Source organism: Prionailurus bengalensis, chromosome A2 (genome assembly GCF_016509475.1).
Source record: "Prionailurus bengalensis isolate Pbe53 chromosome A2, Fcat_Pben_1.1_paternal_pri, whole genome shotgun sequence".
NCBI classification, from domain to species: domain Eukaryota; kingdom Metazoa; phylum Chordata; class Mammalia; order Carnivora; family Felidae; genus Prionailurus; species Prionailurus bengalensis.
The window spans coordinates 148,109,858-148,130,629 of NC_057348.1; the positions used below are offsets into that span (position 1 = coordinate 148,109,858).

The 20,772-nt window shown below is 42.8% G+C and overlaps 1 protein-coding gene across 4 annotated transcripts in view; it reads right to left on the reverse strand.

Annotated features, from left to right (window-relative positions):
* Nucleotides 1-14,813: 14,813 nt before the first annotated feature.
* CHCHD3 (coiled-coil-helix-coiled-coil-helix domain containing 3) overlaps nt 14,814-20,772 on the reverse strand; it is a 276,250-nt gene continuing 270,291 nt past the window's right edge. For all 4 annotated transcript variants that reach the window (XM_043589550.1, XM_043589548.1, XM_043589549.1 and 1 more), the window contains one exon: nt 14,814-15,543. In XM_043589550.1, the coding sequence (XP_043445485.1) occupies nt 15,520-15,543 (24 nt within the window). In that variant the 3' untranslated portion in view covers nt 14,814-15,519. The remainder of the gene's footprint in view (nt 15,544-20,772) is intronic.

A 20,772-nucleotide genomic window follows, 5' to 3' on the forward strand; every position in this document is an offset into this window, starting at 1 on the left:
AAACTCCCCAAGTTGGGGTGGGGCACCTGGGTGGCTCAGTCAGTTGAGTGTCTGACTCTTGATTTCGGCTCAGGTCATGATCTCAGGGTCATGAGATAGAGCCCCGTGTCAGGCTCCGGGCTGAGTATGGAGCCTGCTTAAGATTCTCTCTCTCCCTTCCTCTCTCTCCCTCCTTCATTCTCTCTCTCAAAAAAACCAAGAAACAAAAAAACTTCCCAGATTTTTTTTTAGATGCATAAAGTCCGTTAATTATTATTCTATATAGCAAATGTTTTTGCCCATATTGTTACTTAACAAACGAATGGGAGTGATTCCAATTCTTATAAATTCAGAAAGCAAAAATGGTTGAATTGGACCTTTCTTAAACATCTTTAAGATATAATTTACCTATCATATAACCCATCTAATGTGTACAAATCCAACAGTTTTTAGTATATTCAGAGTTGTACAACCATTACCGCAATCTAATTTTAGAATATTTTCTTCACACCAAAAAGAAACCCTGTACCTTTTAGCAGTCATTCCCCATCGCGCCTAACACCTACCCCGGCACCCACTATCTACTTTGTCTCTGTGGATTTGCCTCTTTGGGACATTTTACGTAAATGGATTCACACAACATGTGCTTCTTTCATTTCGCATGTTTCCAAGGCTCTTCTGTACTGTAGCAGGTATCAGAACTTCATTCTCTTTTACAAGGATCAAATAATATTCCACTGTACGGATATGCCACATTTTGTTTATCCATTCCTCAGCTGGTGGAGATCTGGACTGTTTCCACTTTTGGGCTATTATGAATAGTGCTGCTACAAGCAATCAGGCACAAGTGTTCATGTGTGCCTATGTTTTCAGTTCTCTTAGGTATGTTTCTAGAGGTGGAAACGCTGGGTCATATAATAACTCTATGTTTAACCGTTTGAGAAAACTTCCAGACTCTCCCAAAGCAGCTGCACCATTTCACATTCCCAGCAGCATATGAAGAGTTCTAATCTTTCCACATACTCACCAACACTTCTGTTGTCCTTTTTGATCACAGCCATCCTAGTGGGTGGAAAGTGATAGATATCTCACTGTGGTTTTGATTTGCATTTCCTAATGATAAGTGATGCTGAAAGTCTTCTCATAGTCTTATTTTTTTAACTTCTCTGGATCTTCTGCCCATTTCCCATGTGACTCTGATGTACCTGTTCGGGGGACTTCATTTCATACTGTTGGATTCTAGAGATTAAAATCCTAACCTTGAGGTGGTGCCTGGGTGGTTCAGTTGGTTGAGTGTTGGACTCTTAATTTTGGCTCAGGTCATGATCTCACCGTGTGTGGGATTGAGCCCTGCATCTGGCTCTGTGCTGACAGTGTGGAGCCTGCTTGGGACTCCCTCTCTCTCTCTGCCCCTCCCCCACTCACGTGTGTGAGCTCTCTCTCTCCAAATAAATGAACTTTAAACAAATAAATAAATGTCTAACCTTGAGCAAGCATTTGGTTAAGAGGCTGAGATGACTGAATATGAGGATATCATTAAAAACCCAACCCCCTGCTAGGACAAAAGCTAGCCTGAAGCTGGTACCCTAATGAGGGAGGTGGGAGAGAAGGCTGTATTTTTGTTAAATGCAGATGTATCAGGTTTCAGCCCAAGTAACAGTAAGCCTGGTTCAATCACATAAATGACAAGTAGCAATGTATCACCTCTCATAACAATAAGCCCCATGTCCAATGGTAGAACAGTTTTGGCTGACACTTGGGTTCTTCCCACATTTTATCTCTGCTACTCCCCTGTCTTGGTCTCCATCCTCAGGCCTGTTGTTCCATGGTCACAGGTGGGCACCAGAGCTCCAGTCCTGTGCACTCACACAGCAACATAAAAGCCATCAGAGGACACAGAACCCAGCCTCACTAATGTACGTATTTGACCCTCCCAGAAGCACCCAGAAAACTCCCCACACCTCATTGGCCAGGATTACACATGTCCACTCCTAAGCCAATCACTGGCAAGGAAAATGAATTACTATGATTGGCATAGATTAATCAAGATTCATCCTTGCAGCTGGGAAGGCAAGTTTCCTGTTGAAAGACCTGGCCACCTGATACTTGAACAAACTCAAGGAAGGATACTCTTAGGTAGGACACAGTGAACATCATTTATTACAGTCTGTGTGAGAGATTATGGAAAAAAGCACTGAAGAGACTCTGACCCTTTTATATCATCCTACACAGATTTATAGAGATTTTCCTGAAGGATGTTATAGACCGCCCATAACCTTTTTAGTGCCTAGTAATCCTCACTCTAAGGACATTATTCATGTGACTTGAAGCTGTCTATAAAACAAAGCATTGGCCCAAGTTTTCCTGGACCTAAAGGATTGTCAGGTCCAAATGGATGGTACCTTAAAGGCAGGCAAGAGCAGGTGAGTGGGAGGGAATGGAGGGAGTGTTATGGACTTCAGACACCTGAGGTAGGTGGCTGAGGGATCAAAATCAGGAGGAGCAGCCAGTTCAGCGGAGGTGAGGGAACTGTAAGTAATTAGCTGCTTTGAACAACTTGAGATTGTGGTAAAAATGGTCCAAGAAAATATGCAGAGTTCTCAGGATTTGATTTCTTCTTTTTGTTTATTTTCTTAGAGTACACAAGCTGGGAGAGAGGGGCAGAGGGACACACACACACACACACACACACACACACACACACAGAGGATCTTAAGCAGGCTCCATGTTCAGTGTGGAGCCCCACATGGGACTCAATTCCATGACCCTGGGATCATTACCTGAGCCTAAGTCAAGAGTCGGACCCTCGACCAACTGAGCCACCCAGGCACCTCCGTCGTTTATTTTCTGTAATCTTCTATCAATAGGCAAAGGGCATACAGTGAAGGCAAATGGCAAAGACTGAGCTGGTGATATTTCATGGAGTCCCACGCACCTGCCTCTGTACTTGCATTACTGAGCAGCTACGGCTTCAAAGGCAGTGACAAATCGCCACCGAATATGGCCTGAAAGTTCCAAACCAAGTTACTTTTCTTTGGAAGTCTTCTTGCCTCAGACGACCTTCCGAAACCAGTCGCAACATGGAACTAGGAGCTTTATTTAGAATGGCTGGGCTCTCTGCCCTGCACCCTCCTGGCCCGCCTAAGGCCTGCGGAATGGTTGCACCTGGGACACCCTCCGGAGGCAGAAGCAGCAGGCATGCACGCAGCCTGGCTGCTTCTCCATCTATCGCTTCCTGGGTGGCAGGCCAAGGGAGGGAACACGAGGAAGTGAGGCAGATGTCTTGGAGCTCAGGGAAGGCAAAAAAGGAAGTAGGGAATTTGTCTGACAAACCCCAGCAAGCAAAAGTAGCATCAGCCACAGGCAGGAAGCTTTCTGTTATTTTTCCTCTGCTTGAAACCTCAGTGACTTTGCACAGTCAAGGAAACCTTGCACTAGTGCAGCCAGTACGTGGGAGGAAGTGGGTGAAACGAACGGAGCTTTCAGTCATTATTCATTCAACTCAACATTTCTTGAAGGCCTATATTGTACAATGCACTGGGCTAGAGGCCGTGGGGGGGGGTATGGCAGTTTACAATAAACGGGGATGCCCTAAACGTCTTGGTAGCAGGATGGAGCATGTACAGAAAGGAGAACCTGTAGCAATTAAAAGGCAGACTTCTGGGGAGAACACGACTGGGTTGAGTTTCCTAGCTGTGTGACCCCTAGCAAGTTACTTAACCCCTCTAAGCCTTGGTTTCCCTTTCTGTAAAATGGGAATAATAAAAGCACCTAACTTAGAGGATTACTGCAATAAAAGATAATGTATATAAAATGCTTAATACAGAGCTTGGCTCAAAATACCCTTGAATATCAGGTGCTAATTAGTAAGTATTGTCAAGGGAGCAGAAATGACTTTGTCATAGGGATAACCTTAAACCTCTTTACATTTATTTTGAGCACTTTTTATTGTGAAGTATAAGACACAGTAAGTACATAAATGCACAGCCCAATGAATTATCAGAAATAGATCCATTAACCGCTCAGGCAAAGAAAGAATACTACCAGGATGCTTGAAGACCCATTTGTGTCCCTTCTCATCAATACCCCCTGTGACCCCCAGAAAGTTAACTCCTATCCATTTATGAAATGATAATATTTCATTTTTCTGTATAGTTTTACCACGTAAGTATCCATTCATAAACGCTATCACATACTTTGCCTTTTTGAGAAGTTTTAACGAATGGAATTATTCAACATGTATTCTTTAATGCTTCTTTTCCTCACATTTGTGAGAATCGCCCATTTTTACATGTAGCCGTGATTCATTCATCTGTATTAATGTACAGAAGTCCACATGCCTCCATATATACATTTTTACTACAACGCACATTTGGTTGTTTCCACTTTGTAGCTATTATGAATGCTATTGGATGTTCTCTGGGCTGTACTTAGGAATGGTATTGTTGGGTCATCAGTTCTGGGTATGTGCTATAGAATGAGTGTGCGTCCTCCCCAAATCAAGTGTTGAAACCTAATCCCCAGTGTGATGGTATTTGTAAGTGGGACCTAGGGGAGGTGATTAGGTCATGGGGGTGGATCACCTATGAATGGGATTAGTGCCCTTATAGAAGAGACCTCATGGAGCCCCCTTGCCCCTTTCGCCACCAGAGCGTACAGGGAGAAAAATGGCCATCTAAGAACCAGGAGCACATCTGCACCAGACAGACACCTTAATCTTGGAATTCCCAGCCCTGCAACTGTGAGAGAGAAATTTCTGTTGTTTTGTTCTGATGTTAAAAGCCAGTCCTCTAGAGCAGTTTTGTTATAACTAAGGCAGTATGTTCAGCTTTAACAGATAATGCCAACTTATTCCTCAAACTGGCTACACCAATTTGCAGTCTTACCAGCAATGTATTAGAAGCTAGTTGCTTCACATCCTTGTCAACACTCCATAGTTTCCATGTTTTTAAAATTCTGCCATTCTGGTGGTAAATGGTGACATCTCATTGTGAATTTAATTTGCATTTCCCTAATTAGTAATGCTGTTGAGTACATTTCATATGCTTATGGGCCATTTAGATATTTACTTTCTGTGAAGTGCTTATTTCGGTCTCTTGCTCATTTTTCTGTTCAGTTGCCTTTTTCTTACTGATTTGTAGTTCTTTATATACTCTGGATATGAGCCCTCTGTTGGCTTATGCTTCACAAGTATCTTCTCTCTTAAGGCCTGCCTTTTCACTCTCTTCATGGTGTCTTGATGAACAGAAATTCTTAATTTTGAATTGATCCAATTTATCAACCTTTTCCCTTATGATGTCTTTTTAATATCCTGTTTAAGAAATATTCCCTTATGCTGAGGTCACGAAGCTGTTCTTCTACATTGCATTCTGGAAGTGTTAGTGTTTTACTTACTCATTTAAACGCGCTCCAATTAAAATTGACCTCTGAGTATGGAATGAAGTAGGGTCCAATTTCCCTTCCGTGTTCCATGTAGATATCAAATTGACACAGCACTATATATACTTTTATTGAGATATGACTGATATATACAATTATAATAGTTCAGGTGTATAACATGATTCAATATTTGTATATATTGTGAAGAATTCACCACAATAAGTCTAATATCCATCACCACACACAGTTACACATTATTTTTGTAATGAGAACTTTTGAGACCTACTGTCTTAGTAACTCTCAAATAGACAATACAGTATTATTAACTATAATCACCATGCTATATGTTACATTCTCATGATTTATTTTATAGCTGGGAAGTTTGTACCTTGACGACCTTCACCCATTTTGCCCATCCCTCCTCCCACACCTCTTGCAACCACCAATCTGTTCTCCGTATCCATGAGCTTGGGTTTATTTAAGATTCCACATGTAAGAGAGATCATACAGTATTTGTCTTTCTCTGATTGGCATAATGCTCTCAAGGGCCATTCATGTTGTCCCAAATGGCAGGATTTCCTTCTTTTTTATGGTTGAATAATATCCCAGGTGTGTGTCTATACATAGATCCTTTCTTCACCCATTCATCTGTTGATGGACACAGGTCGCTTCCCTATCTTGGTCATTATGGTTAATAACCGTAGTAAATAATGCTGCAATGAACGTGGGTGTATATATCTTTTTGAGTTAGTGTTTTCATTTTCTTCAGTTAATACCCGAAAGTGGAATTTCTGGATCATATGGCAGTTCTATCTTTAATTTTTTGAGGACTTTCCATACTATTTTCAATAGTGGCCGCACCAGCTTACATCCCCACCAAAGGTGCACAAGGGTATTCTTTTCTCCACATCCTCGCCAATACTTGTTGTCTTTTTTTTTTAAATAGCCACTCAAATAGGTGTGAGGTGACATGTGTTTTAAAGACCAGTCCTTCCTCTCTGGCCTGCAGTATCACCTTGGATATAAACCAACCTTTCACCTATGCGCCATTTCGTTTGTGGACACCATATGCTATTCCACTATCTGTCCAAGGTCATTCTCTCCTCAATAGTGTAACTTGATAATGACTCTAGAACAGGAGGTCCTCTCATCTAGTTCTTCAAAAAAGTTCTTAGCCATCCCTTTTTAAAAATTTTTTTAAAAGTGAATCTCTTTACCCATGGCTACTTTATAATTCTTTTTTGATTCTGAAATAAATTTCAAACTTCTAGAAAAGTTTCAAGAATAGTACAAGTAACTTTTTTTCCTGAACCATTTAAGAGTGAGTTGCTGAGATGTGCCCCATCACCCCAAGTACCTCAAACAAGAATAGTCTCCTACATAACCATCATATGATCATCCAAAAAAAAAAAAAAAGTCACCTTACTATCATCCAATCCATAGTCCAGTCCCTGTTCAAGGTCTGCCAAGTATCCCAAAGATGGCTTTTAAAGCAAAAGATCCAGTCTAGGATCACATACTGTACTGTTATTATTGTGTCTCTTTTATTTCCTTCAATTTGGAATTGTTCTTCAGTTTTTTTTCTTGGTTTTTGGAATTTTGACACTTTGGAGGCCTTTGGTATAATGTCCCTCACTCTGGGTCTGTCTGCTGTCTCTGCGTGATTAGATCAGACTGTACATTTTTGGGCTTTTTGGTGGGAATATCACAGAGGTGACGCTGTTGTGTTCTTCTCACTGCGTCTCATCAGATCTTGATTTGACACATTACTGAAATGGGAATGTTGCTCACTTGATTAAGGTTTACGTCAGGTTTCTTTACTGCAAGGTTATTCTTTTTTACTTTTATAGTTCGTAAGTTGGGCATCAGTTTGAGACTATGTTTCTTAAAAAAACTTTCACCCCTAGTATTAATGTCCATTGATGTTTCTTGGGTGAATTATTACTGAAATGGTTTCTAGTGATGATTTTATAATGCAATTATTTCTTTTCCTATATTTACATTCTATCTTAAGGAAGAAGTATTCCCTTCTCCCTATCTATTCATCCATTTATTTATCAGTATGAACCCTACCTACCCATGGCAGGTACCTGTTCCATGGATTACCCTCAATATTTGATACTTAAAGTGTTCCAGTTATGAACAATGATATCCCCTTCAAGTTGGCTCTGTCCTTTTGATATGTTCCCATCTTGTATTTTCCCTGCCCCAACCCTGGAGTTAGTCACTTCTTCAAGAAGATATGGTTCCTTTTCATGGTGGATGGTATTTAGAAACCAAGATCTGGGCATCTGGGATGCTCATTGCTATTAGGATGCTGTTGCTTCCCAGTCCTCTCAGTGACACAGCTAAAGAATATATGCATGAATATACACACAAATATAAATACACATATATGTACTTAGTATATACAGTGGTATATGTACATATAAATATGCACACACATTTATATCTACACTTATTTCTGTACCCATATATATTTAAAACCATAATCACACCCATACCTCCAATTCCAAACCATAACCACAGACTTCACCTTAATTTTTTTCCTTTTCCATATTCGTAACTCCCTCATCTGACAGTAAGAAGTTGGCTCTGATCATCTTCATTCAATATATTTATTAGATCAGTATCCACTGTATGTAACCACTTTCTCGTTGCTACTGACTCTATTCTTTCCCTACCAATACAGCCACCCTCCTCCAATCACTCAGGCTCTGACACAACATTGTAAAGTTCCCCTACCGGGAATGGATGTCCTTCCTCACTCTGCTCAGGCATCCTGATGTGGGCCACCATCACCGCAACCTCTAGCCTGGAGGCCTTCCTTGAGAGATCCCACCTAATGGATTTTGGACTGAGTTGTTCAGTAAGGAAGAAAAGGAAGCAAGTAGGAAAGCGCTCAGCTACCTTAATTATCACTGGTGAACATTAACTTGAGACACTCCTCGTGGCTCATCAGAAAATAGAAGCCATCAGAAGGAAATGACCTAATCCTCTCATGACCAAACCCATAGACTGTCTACATCTATATTCATGAACTCGACCTTCCCTCCTATCGCAATGGACAAACTGTGCCCATCCAAGACTGTATCCCCACCTCTTGGCCTGCTTGCTCAGAAACATTTCACTGAATTTCTCTTCTCTTTCTGGTTATTTCCACTGGCATACAAAAAGGGCTAAAATATCTCATCTTAAAAAGAAAGCTCCCTAGAGCCTCATAGCTCTTCCACCTACTTCTCCTCCTTTTAGTAAAACTTCTCAGAAGTGCTGCCTCTCCTGCTTCCACTTCCCAAACCCATTCTTTCCTCACCCCCCTGGACCAGGCTTTCATTACCACAGTCACCAAAATGGCTCTTGTCAAGTAACCTTCATATTGCTGAATCCATTGGCTAATTCAACCCATCAGCAGCTTTTAACACAGCTGGGCCTTCCCTCCTCCTCTGAACACTTTCTTCCCTTGGCCTTTAAGTTGGCCTTGGTTTGTCCCCTTCCTCAGTGGCCAATCACGTATTTCTTTCTGCTTACTTCTCTCCTGAGAGCCATAGGGCTAAGTCCTCTGTTCACCCCCTAGGTGAGCATAATCAGTGCCAAGGCTTTGTCTCATGTCCACACGGATTCCTCCATCTTCTATCTAGTCCCAGCGCTTACCAAAGAGCCTACTCAGCATTTCTACTAGGAATTGTAATTTACATACTAAATGTAACATGATCAAAATCGACCCCTCAATTCCTGCCCCTGCCTCCATCTTGCTAGTATTGTGTCTCCACCCAGTAAATGGTACCACCACTCAGCTTGTTGCTCAGGCAAATCTCGGGGTTCTTACACTTTTCCTCTTGCCTTCACACCCTCCATCTAAAGCCATAGTCAGTCTTACTGGGTCTACTTTTATCTACAGATGTTCAAAATCTGAGGACTTCTCACTTTCTCCACTGCTACCACCCTAGCACCAAGTCAGCACATCATTAGTGCAATCACCTCCTAATGTTCTCTCAGCTTCCACTTAACCCAAACTTCAGATAGTTCTTCCCATCAATTAATGGCCCTGCACCAAATCTTCCAATGCTTTTAATCACTAAGAGTAAGACTTAATTCTGTCGATGGACAAAGAAGTCCCACCTGTTTGGACCCTGCCTACCTGAACTCGTCTCCCAATGCCATTTGCCTTTTTCACTCCACTCAAGCCACAAGGACCCCTTTTCTGTTCCCCTAACACACCAAACTTTTTCTTACCTCGGGTCTTTTGTGCTTACTATTCTCCCCAGCCTGGAATGCACCACTCACTATATTCAAGAATCTGCTCAGCTGTCACCTCTTTCTAGCTATCTTCACCACTCAAGCTTACATAGTACCAATCCCCCCGCCTTCCAAAGCCCTCTTCCCTCTCCCTGAACTCTCTAGTCCTTGCCCTGCCATTGGGTTTATTGTTCAGTTCCCCTACCCCCCGCCCAGTGTAAACTCCGAGAGGCCAGGACCCTCTCTATCATGTTGATCCCTGTATCCCTGACTCGGGGGACAGTGCCTAGGGCACAAAGGTAGGCTCTGCTGCATCAATGTGTGGATGATTCAGTCAATGCCAGTGTGGCATGGCACTGTGGCTGAAAACCACCTCCCCCAGGGTGGAAGAGAATGCAGCAGTGGTGAGCAGAGTGGTGCGGGTAGATCCACAAGGTGATGAACAAGCCACTCCTACACTGAGGAGGAAGCTGTAAGTGGGTATACAAACTCAGGACAGTAACTTCTGATGTTCCTGAAAGACCATCACGCAATGGGGATCCGTAATTCCTCTTCTGCTTCTACACACTAACATCTCTCTAACTTCACTGGTAAATTCATTTCTAATAGAAGAAAATCACCTTTTGCCTTAGCTACTGAGATTTCCAAGTGCTGTGTTATACACCCGAGAGTGACGAGTGTGGGCTCTTTTATTTGGGGTTCACACTGAACATGTGGCTGCTGCAAAGGCATTTTAAGAACACCAAGGTAATTCAAAATAAACTCTCACCAGCAGGTGAGCGGCCGTCCCATTCACCCTCAGCTAAAGCAGAGTCACGGGTGCTTGCTCTGCAGCCTGTCTTCCAAGCTGGAAATAAGACGACATGGACACTTTGACCCTATGTTGAAGAGTATTTTCAATGACTCTGTGGACGAATTTCTGAGGCTAGGGTGTACATTGCCTCAGGAAGAGAGACAAAGCAAAGCTGAAATCTGCAGGCTGGCTGGCACTCGGTTTCTGGTTTGATGCTGACTGAGGGAAGCAGCCTGTGGCTACGAAATGAAGAAAATGGTTTTACCTTGGGCTGCACAGGTGGATAATGAGCAGCTGGCCCCAGTCACCTGGCCCTCAACCCCGATTTCATATATTTGCCAGACAGAGTGAGCACAGGCTAGCAACCTGTGCTGCGGCCAGTGAGGAGAGCCTAGCAGCAGCCTGGTCAGTGGGCAGGCCTGACAGGAAGGGCACTGCAGGAGGCTCTAGGCCCGGGGAAGGCTGTTATGTATGCCAGGACGAAGCCCAGGAAGGAGAGGCATAGCGAGAGCAGAGCAGCGGTAGGAACCCTGCCAACTGGCCACTGACCTCTGGTTCCCACATTTGCATTTAAAAGCCATTATGGAAAGGTAACTTACTTTGAAGACACAGTTATATTCAAAGCACACTGCTTTCTCGGCCAAGGGATGGTGACCACAGCTCAGTAGGGATCCTCCCAGGAGAGGGAGCCGGGAGATCATGTAGGAATAAATAGGTGAGGGAAGTCCAGCTTGTCTGCATTGGAAACTCTCTGGTGTATGGAGGCCTTGCCCAATCACACTCACTTCAAGAGGTTTGAGGCATTCCATTAATGTGGACTTGCTTTGAGGGAGTTTTGGGAACTTAACAGTTTCAGTTAACTTAACTGAAAAGCCATAAATATGGTGACCATATGTTTTGAATCTAAACTGGGCTTGGGGGACCTGGGTGGCTAAGTTGGTTAAATGTCCGAGTCTTGATTTTGGCTCAGGTCATGATCTCACAGTTTGTGAGTTTGAGCCCCGTGTCATGCTCTGGACTGACAGCTCGGGGCCTGTTTGGGATTCTCTCTCTCTCTCTCTCTCTCTCTCTCTGCCCCTCCTCCATTCACGTGCATGCACACTCTCTCAAAATAAACATTAAAAATAAATAAATAAACTGGGCTTAATACTGGACTATTCCATAAATACAGGGCATATAATCATGGTCCAAAGAAGGCTGCAGGTCTAGGGCACCTGGCTGGCTCAGACAGTAGAGTGTGCAACTCTTGACCTTCAGAGTCATGAGTCTGAGCCCCACATTGGGCACGGAGCTTACCTAAAAACAAGAATAAGGCTGCAGGTCTATTTGGAAGGTTCAAGACAACTGATAGGAAAAGTGGAAGACTTGATTCAGATGACAACTTTCCTAAAGTAATTCAACTTGGGGGGGAGGGGAGTGGGGAGGAGGGGTGTGGTTCTTCCAGCAATACTGAGGCTAGAAATACCTGGAGAGAGACAGAGAGAGAGAGAGAGAGAGAGAGAGAGAGAGAGAATACAACAAGAAATATCTATCTATCTATGTCTATGTCGAGAGAGAGAGAGACAGAGAGACAGAGAGACGGTACAGTGAAAAACCTGAGAAATGACTTGCCCCAAATGGCAAGAGCAGCAGAAGCAGAGTAAGAGCCCAAGACTCTGCCCCCAAGATAATGCCCTCGGCACTCTCATAATAACACCTCCCAGGAGCTGGACCTGAAAGGCCAAGGAGGGTGAGAGAAGTTTAAAGAGACAGAAGAAGCTAGAAGAGGAAACACATATGGAAAAGACAGAGGGGGCAAGCAGAGAAATGGATGAGAAGGGGATGAAGCCCCAAGTAGGGGCTCAGTGACAGAGTGGATTATGAATTCATTCATTCAAAGTATTGGCTTTTTGGGGCGCCTGGGTGGCTTAGTCAGTTGAGCGTCCGACTCTTGGTTTTGGCTCAGGGTTGTGGGATTGAGCCCCACGTCGGGCTACATGCTGAGGGCAGAGCCTGCTTGAGATTCTCTCTCTCTCTCTCTCTCTCTCTCTCTCTCTCTCTCTCCCTCTGCCCCTCTCCCCAACTCACACGCTCTCTCTCTAAAAGAAAAGTGTTAGCTTTTCAAGAATATTAACTCAAAACAAACTCCTGGTTTTCAGTTCACTTGGTCTGAATCACAGTAAGTTACTGCTACCCTTTCGATTGTTCTTCACCTGCTCTAATTCTTAAATCTTGAAAGGGTCAGCTCCAACAGCTCACCGAAATGGGGAAAAGAGAATTATCCTGTGAGTTTCTGGCAAAAGCAATTATATACGTGGGTTAAAAGACATCAAGCTAAGAACCACAGGTTCCCAGCTCCTAAGCCAGAGAAACTGAAGCCATCTGGCTGCTTGCTCAGTTCTAAGCAGAATACAACTCAGAGCTGCTACAGCGTCTCATTGGTTGACCAGCAGGCCACAAGCATCTGGCTTTTAGCAGTCCACATTTGCTATTAATGACAATTAGCCAATAATTTTTTTAGCTATCACATGTTGGCAAGTTTTCTGTAATAAATTACCAACTCTTCAAAGAGAGGACTTTGTACTGGTCTGACCCAGCTGTCTTCTAGAAGACATTTGCTACTGTGACCAACTTTTAGGATACTCTATTCTTCTTGATTTTGAGAGCTCATCTACTGTGGTTCAAGGTGTGCTCTACCTCACGGAGAAACTGATTGGAGCAGGTCACTCCCATGATGCTCATAAATCACAACATTCTTCCCAGGCACCTGTCCTAAAGTCAACAGTGACCTGAACAGAGCTGTGATGCAGTCAGCAGGGAGCTCTCCAAAGGTGCAGAAAAGGCATCATGTCTTTTATCTCCCCCAAAGTGGTATCTTTCCCCTTGTACTGTCATGTTTATCAGAATTATAAATTAATAATCTGACAAACCACCCTCCCGTTCTCATTGTATTTAACCAGCCTGAAATGCTGGATTCTTCAGTGCTGCATTTCTCTGCCAGCGACAATACTGGCAGCCTGGGATGTGCCAAGTTCTTGGCTCTCAATTGCAAAACAAAACAGTATAGGAGGGAGTTTGTGAGTTAGCTGATTTGCAAACACGACAGCAAGTCACTGCATAAACACTTGTTTTTGTGTACCTATCTTTTTCCCAGGCAGTTACCTGGATCCCATCCTGACAGCGGCCAAATGTGCTGCTCAAGTTACCCATGCTTCCTCCACTTGAGTTCAACTTATTTTGCATCATTAAGAAAGCAAAAAAAATAAAAAACAAAACAAAAACCAACAAACAAACAAAGCCCCCAAACCTTCATTAAACAGTAATCACAGAGCCTCTCAGTGATTATGGTAGGAGAGTCACCAACATCACTCAGAATCAACATCAGCTCCACAGTGTGTGTCCATAAGGGTACACGAAGATGCCATTCAAATGGAGCCAACTCGGGAATTAAGAGGAACGAAGACGCCACGCTTACATATATGGGGGTTGGTTGAAATTTCCCAACACGAGTTCATCCTGACTGCCTCTAAGTAAAAGGCAATCTGGGAATGTGGATATTCTTTCCACGCTCCCAACTCCAAATACCTGTTTACTAAGTAATCACACAAACCGACAACAACATATACTGGGCCGGACTGAATGTATGTGGCAAGCATTCGGACTGTTCACCAGAAGCCTACAAGGCAGGTTCTTCAATTTCCCATCTGCTTCCAGTTGAAGAATCAGAGGATCTGTACACTTATGTGACTTGTTAGTCCCAAGGTGGTAAGAAGCAGAGCCACCATCCGAATACAGATGCTCCTTATTCCAGAGCCTGTATTCTTACTCATTTTGCTAAATTCGCTTTCTGTATCAAAATAAAAACGGAATAAAACTTCTACATGACAAAAGATACTTAGGTGACCCCACGGACAACTGGCAGTTTCTTTTCCATGTGTATCCCGCAAGGACCTTTCCATTAGAATGCTTCTGTGTGAACACTAACTTCCAACTTACCAAAATCCACGATGGAAGCACCAATCCTCTGGTAGAAAAAGGAGTTATAATCAAGAAGTTTCAATGAAACTGGAAAGAGGAAAAACTGCAAGGTTGTTTTTTGGGGTTTTTTGTTTGTTTGCTTTTTTTTAACATTTTCATAGTATTGCAGGGTCAGACATTAGTAACCGAGCTTATCTAGTTCTTGCCCCAGGCGGGGTGACTTAAGTCATCCCATAGACAGGAAGGTTCATGCAATTTGTAAAGATCTTACTGAATCCTACCTAGCTGAGAGGCAAGTTAGAAGAATCTCTTGACTGTCTGAGGCTCTGCAAAGGGCTCTGGAGCTTTTTAGAGGAAAGGTACAGCACAAATGCAAATTAATAACAATATAAATCAACTCAATTCCCTTATGCATAAGCATCTAACCCAACGAAAGGAATACGCGAGGCCCCAGGCTACAATGCCAGTCTTCGTCGGAAAATATATTTATTATTGATAGTGAGTGAAGTAAAGATGTCAGTATTCATGATCGAGAAGAGGTTGTATAAGCCAAGGTTGCCTTTATGAGGATAAAAAATGCCTTATTTCACTTGTAATCATAAACATCATTCCAGTAAAAGAGGTACATTTTTCTCTCCTTTTTGTCTTACTTACATGATCACTATAATAAGTTAAATGAAGTAGCTCTTATATAGTAAGGGGAGAAAGGAACAAGAGAAAAACAACGTGCCACAGCCTAGACAATTCTACCCAGCACCGCTGGGCGGAGAGGGAGGTTTGGTGCCCCTCCCACCTCCCCACTCTAATTACCTTTGTCCCCCCTTCCGCCCCCCACCATCCCAGACCCCAGCTTTGTTTGGTGAATGTTCACCAAACCATGGAGCCTGGTAAGAACAGAAAGTTAAAAAGGTGGAGGGGGTGCCTTTCTCTTTTAATGGTCATAAATGGGTTGACTAACACTGCAGTGTCCTTGCTGGCAGATACCTGATCTAGGCCTCGGCTTTTCACACTGCAGCTACTCAAACTGGGATGTGCTTCGGCTGAATCTGCTCTCTGGTGCTTCTCTTTAATCGTCTTCTCTTTAAATGGGTTACTTTCTCACTAGGAAAAAAAAAAAAAAATGTTCCGCCTCTGGAATTAACGTTGAGGAGTTTTGCTTGTTCTAAAAGTTGAGTTTATCCTCCCTTCTCAAGCATGCTCTGCAAGAGAAAGAGAAAACATGGGTTTTAGCAGGAGGGACCGAAAAATGGCAGTGACTATTTAGTACTATTTGTATTACTTTTCAAAGATCTACTCAAAAACAGAAAAAACAAGGTGTATGCTCCATGGTCTCAAAATATTATTACCTTTAAAGAACACCACTGCTTAATCATGTATAATCTCCAAATGACCCCACCCCCACCACCATACCAAGCTGAACCTTAAGAGTGAGCATGGTCTGGACTGCGGGGTCGGGGGTTGGGAGTGCCGGACATGTGTGTTCTCTCACTACTAGGGACATCTGGAAACGTGTGGGAGTATTTCTGGTGGCCACAGGGACTGGGGTGGAGTGGAGGTTAAACCCCAAAGGTTCTGAGAGGGTAAGAATCTCTCCCAGAAATCTCTGCTCACTCCAGGCAGAATGCAGATGTTCATGAGTTCATAATGCTGGATGGAGCTACAAAGATAAGTATCTATTCCCAAATTGCAAAAATGGGAATTCTATATTCTATATTCTATTCTATTTATTTATTTTTGTGAATGGGGGTAGGGGGTGGTAAATGGGAAGAATTCTCAAGTATCAGATTAAAACTCTCTAACTAGCCAGGACAGAAGATATATACTCTCTCCATTCATAGGAAGCTTTAAAAGACAAAAGTGATGCTTTCCCATTTAGTTTTGAAATTACTTAGGAAGAAGAGGCTAGGTTGCCTCTAGCTCATCGGTTCACACTTTCTTCCCTAGATCCCCCATGCTTCCAGCCATTTACTCACTCAGCTCTTAACTGAGTTCCCACTAGGTAATCACTAGACTGAGTGAGGTGTTACAGGGAAACCAATAGACACGGCCATGGAAAATTAAGGTGTAATATAATGTAATAATTGGCTATTTTAAAAAACTTACTTGCTAAATACATGCTAAAAGTTGATTTTATTGAATAAGTAATACATACACACAGTATAAAATTCAAGATTCAAGTATTTATTCAAGATAAAAGAACACAGAGAAAAAATAATTTTTGCCTCCCGCCTGTTTCCCAGTTTCTTGGGTATCCTTCCAGAGAAGGTAACAGTTTAAAAGAGGAGTGAGTGGTTCTGCCTCATTCAGAAGAAGAGAACTCTCTAGAGCTGGAGTGGTCAGAGGAGGCTTCTAAGAGACCTTTCAGACCATCTTTCAGAGTCTTTCAGAAGCTAGACAGAAGGTCCAGGAGTAGGTTGAGGAGGGGTGAGGGCAGGAAGCAGTGGCAACAATTCGGAGGTAGGAGAAAGCCCAGTATGTGTGGGGGGCAGAGGAGAGAGATGAGCAGAGCTAGAGGAAAAGCCTGGCAAAGATACTTCCTATTGGCCTCTGGGAAAAAACCTGAGAATCCAACATGTCTTTAAATAGGGAAATACCATTTAGGAAGGTTCCCCTGATGTCCATGGCCTAATGGATCCAAGAGATAAGAGTCTGGAGTGAAGAAGACCAGGGTGGAGGCAGATTAGGAATCAAGCAAGGGTGGGGATGAGAAATGGAGAGAACCATAAAAAGACAGGGGAAGGAAAAGAGAGGTGGTGATACCAAAGGTATGGTGATCCTCAGTGACAGAGACAATGGTGGTGCCACCAACAGAAAGAGAAAACAGTAGGAAGAGCCAGTTTGGGAATGAGGAAGGTGACTTAAATTCGGGGTTTGTAAAAAATCCCAGATGGAAATGTCTAGAAGGAAGTTGCAAACTTGAAAAGAGATGTCAACAGTCTTTAGAGATAAAGATTTAAGGCCAAAGATGAAGAATGATGACTGAAATAGAGGAGAACAGAAAGAGTGGAAGGACAAATAAGAGAGCATGTTGGTCACAAAAGCACAGGATGGATAGATTATCCTAAGGATTATCCTAACTCATCCTGGATTACATGTTTCTAAGGCTATGGCCACAGAGCACAAAAGAACAGATATGAAAGCAGGCAAACGAGTTTAGAGAGAACACATAGAAATGGTCATAAAGATGATACATTCAAGGAGGAAGTAAATTAGAAAAGCCAGATGCATCTAGAGAAAACAGGAAAGACAACACAGATAAAGCAGAGGATTGCTCAGCAGAGCTGTCTGGAAAACAAGCACTGAAACATGAGTTCTCTCTTAAACCCAGCATTCACATAAGCTCTGCATCCTTTGGAAAAATTAAAAGTTGAGCCCCTACGATGTAAGAGTCAGACCAGACAATGTCCCAGTATCACAGCATCTCATTTATCCTCACCCACTTGAGGCTTGATCTGTATGAGACAACAACCACATGTCCAACTACTTGGACAGGAAACCATGGATTCCAGATATATAGATGACCTCACCACAACATCACACGTTAATATAAAATAGAAGTCAGTATGAAGCAGATTTATACCGAGCATAGAAGTCAGTATGAAGCAGATTTATACCGAGCCCATCGAAAGGCATTTAATTACTGAAGAAAATGATCACTTTGTGAGTGATGCCATTTTGCACTTTGGAGTTATACACTCACTACTTTCTTCAACATACCAATGGGAACTTTAAGCAATTATCTTCCTGGTCAAGATTACATGGCTGTGCCTCATACTACAGTTTAGGTCTTATGGTTACAATCACTATATGACAACGTGTGACTCTTTTCAAATGCTGCAAAATAATCCGCACTGACCACAATGTAACTAAAGCAATAGCTAAAGAGTTCTTCCAGAGTCTAGGGAATCTTACTATTCTTCCTGCAACACCATCCAAATACATAAGGGTAATTTTTTAGCCAGATTATGTAAGAATTTCAGACTCTCTTAAAATTTTTCAAAAATATGTATTTTTTAATCTTTACTTATATTTGAGAGAGAGAGACACACAGTGTGAGCAGGGGAGGAGCAGAGAGAGAGGGAGACACAGAATCCGAAGCAGGTTCCAGGCTCCGAGCTATCAGCACAGAGCCTGACGCAGGGCTTGAATTCATGAACCGCGAGATCATGAACCGAGCTGAAGCTGGACGCTCAACCAACTGAACCACCCAGGCGCCCCTGGACTCTCTTAAATTTAAGAGAGACCAGCGAGGCCATGGCTGGTTTGAGGATCAGTGGGCCAGTCTAACAAAAAGACGAACAGGAACATTTTGGAGCAAGTACAAAACACAGAGAAATCACCACATTCACAGAATGGCCTGCTACATGTATTAAAATTCTAATTTTCAAAGATAGCACAGCAGTTCAGCTAATTCATGGGTGGCTCCTTGAAGACACAAGAACAAGGGAAGGTCTAGGGCTGGTCTACACACAGGCTGTAAACTGTAGTGGCACTCAGATGCCACCAAACGGTGGCAGAGGTCGGTACAAAACCTGCTCACTTTGGTCAGAGACAGCAATAAATACAACGTCAAGTTGAAATTTTTTTAAAACTAGACTGGCAAAACACTCTGTTATTACTGTATTGTAACTATGCAATAAAACCTGCTCAAAACCCAGGCCTGAGGACCTCTGGCTGGAGGGATCCCAAGGCCTGGAAAGGTCTGTGTCATTTAGTGTCACCTTATAGGTTCTCCCACAATCTCTGTATCGGTTCTGTAAGTAGCTGCTGTTGGGCTGAATTTCAACGCTGCATAAATTTAACACTGCATAAATTAACATAGGAAATTCCCCGAAGAATCAGGGAGAAGATTTGCAAGTTATAAAAAAAATTGCTTCCTTCATTTAAGGAACTGCTAACACTTCATCTTAATGTGGAGAAAGAAATTCCTCGCATTTGCTCATCATTCACGTATATGGGCCTGCAGAAACCCCTTTTAAAAACAGCTGGGTAAACTACCAAAAGGAGGGGACGGCTCAGGCATCAAGAATGCTCTCTCCCCAAGTCTTTTCCTGATCCCAGCCACCGAGGAAGGAACAGCTGGCAGCTCGCACCATCAGACAAGAGCAGTGCCCTTGGAGACCAAAGATTGCTTGTCATTTCCATTTATTAATATGATCTTAACTGTTTTCCTCAAATATTTTTGTTACACAGTCATCTCATCAACTGTTTTCTGAATCATAGCTTTCTTGAAGGGGTTGACTATCACAGCCATGTGTCAGCTACTGGATGTCTCAATATATTTAAGAAGAATTATGGCAACCCTGGATTGCTGAACAATACCCATGAAGAGAATAAAAATGTGTGTGTGTGTGTGTGTGTGTGTGTGTGTGTGTGTGTGTGTGTTTTAAAGATACCATTCAGAGTGCTTGTCTCTTGAGCTCACCCAACATCTCGCCAAGATTTCAACAGCCCCCCTGAAGCTGGATATGGAAGCGGGAAGGCTTACAGGGGAGAACTAAAATGGGAATGTGTCTGGGTATGCCTGAGTTTTTACCAAGGAGGGACATGAAAAGTGGGAGTAAAAGAAAGAGAGTGGTGAAGACACAGCGAGGAGACTCTGAGATAGAGGCAAAAGTAATCAATAAATTCAATTTATGAGGAGCACAAAGAGAGCCGTGCCCGTGCACCGAGCACACTCCTGACCACCTGAAAATCTGATTAGCTAACTTACTGTGTTCTCACTCTCTGTCTGTCCCTGACCAGCAAGGGCTGTTCTTTATCCTGCTTCATGCATGGATCTGGTTTCATTCCTTCCGTGACAAATGTTCTGTGTAATATGCAAATTAAGTTACAGGTAATTAACTGTTTACACAACTTGCTGTAATAATAGACAAAACACTAACATACCGCGGTTCTAGCTCTTGAAGGATAAGCACTAGAAAAGAAATGCCTATTAGGAAGGAGTCTATTACCATGGTAATATTTCTTCTATTAAACCCAGATTAAAAAAAAAGAGAACATCGTAAAGTGTCTATTAGTCTCAGAAAGTGGTTTTGAAACCACTTTCCTATGATAGAAGGGTTCCTATGATCGAAGAGACTGGGTTAACACACTTAAAGTTTGGAATTTAGTTTGCTTTGATGTGACTCCAAATCCGAAGGGCCGCCCCACCGAAGGACGGGAAATCTATTGTGGAACACCCACGTGTCATCCCGAATATGAGCAACCCAGCTCGGCAATTAATACATGTCATTAGGTGATGATGATAAAAGAAGCCTTCAAACACAATAAAAACATGCTCCCATAGGTCTTCCCAGGGAATGAACCTTCTTGATTTATCTTTGTGCTCCCTGAAGGTGGGTGTGTGTGGACATCAGAAGAACCACATCAGGCGAGGGACCCCTGCTGTGGGTCAGGAGAGAGCAGGGTGACTGAAGCAGCAGGGC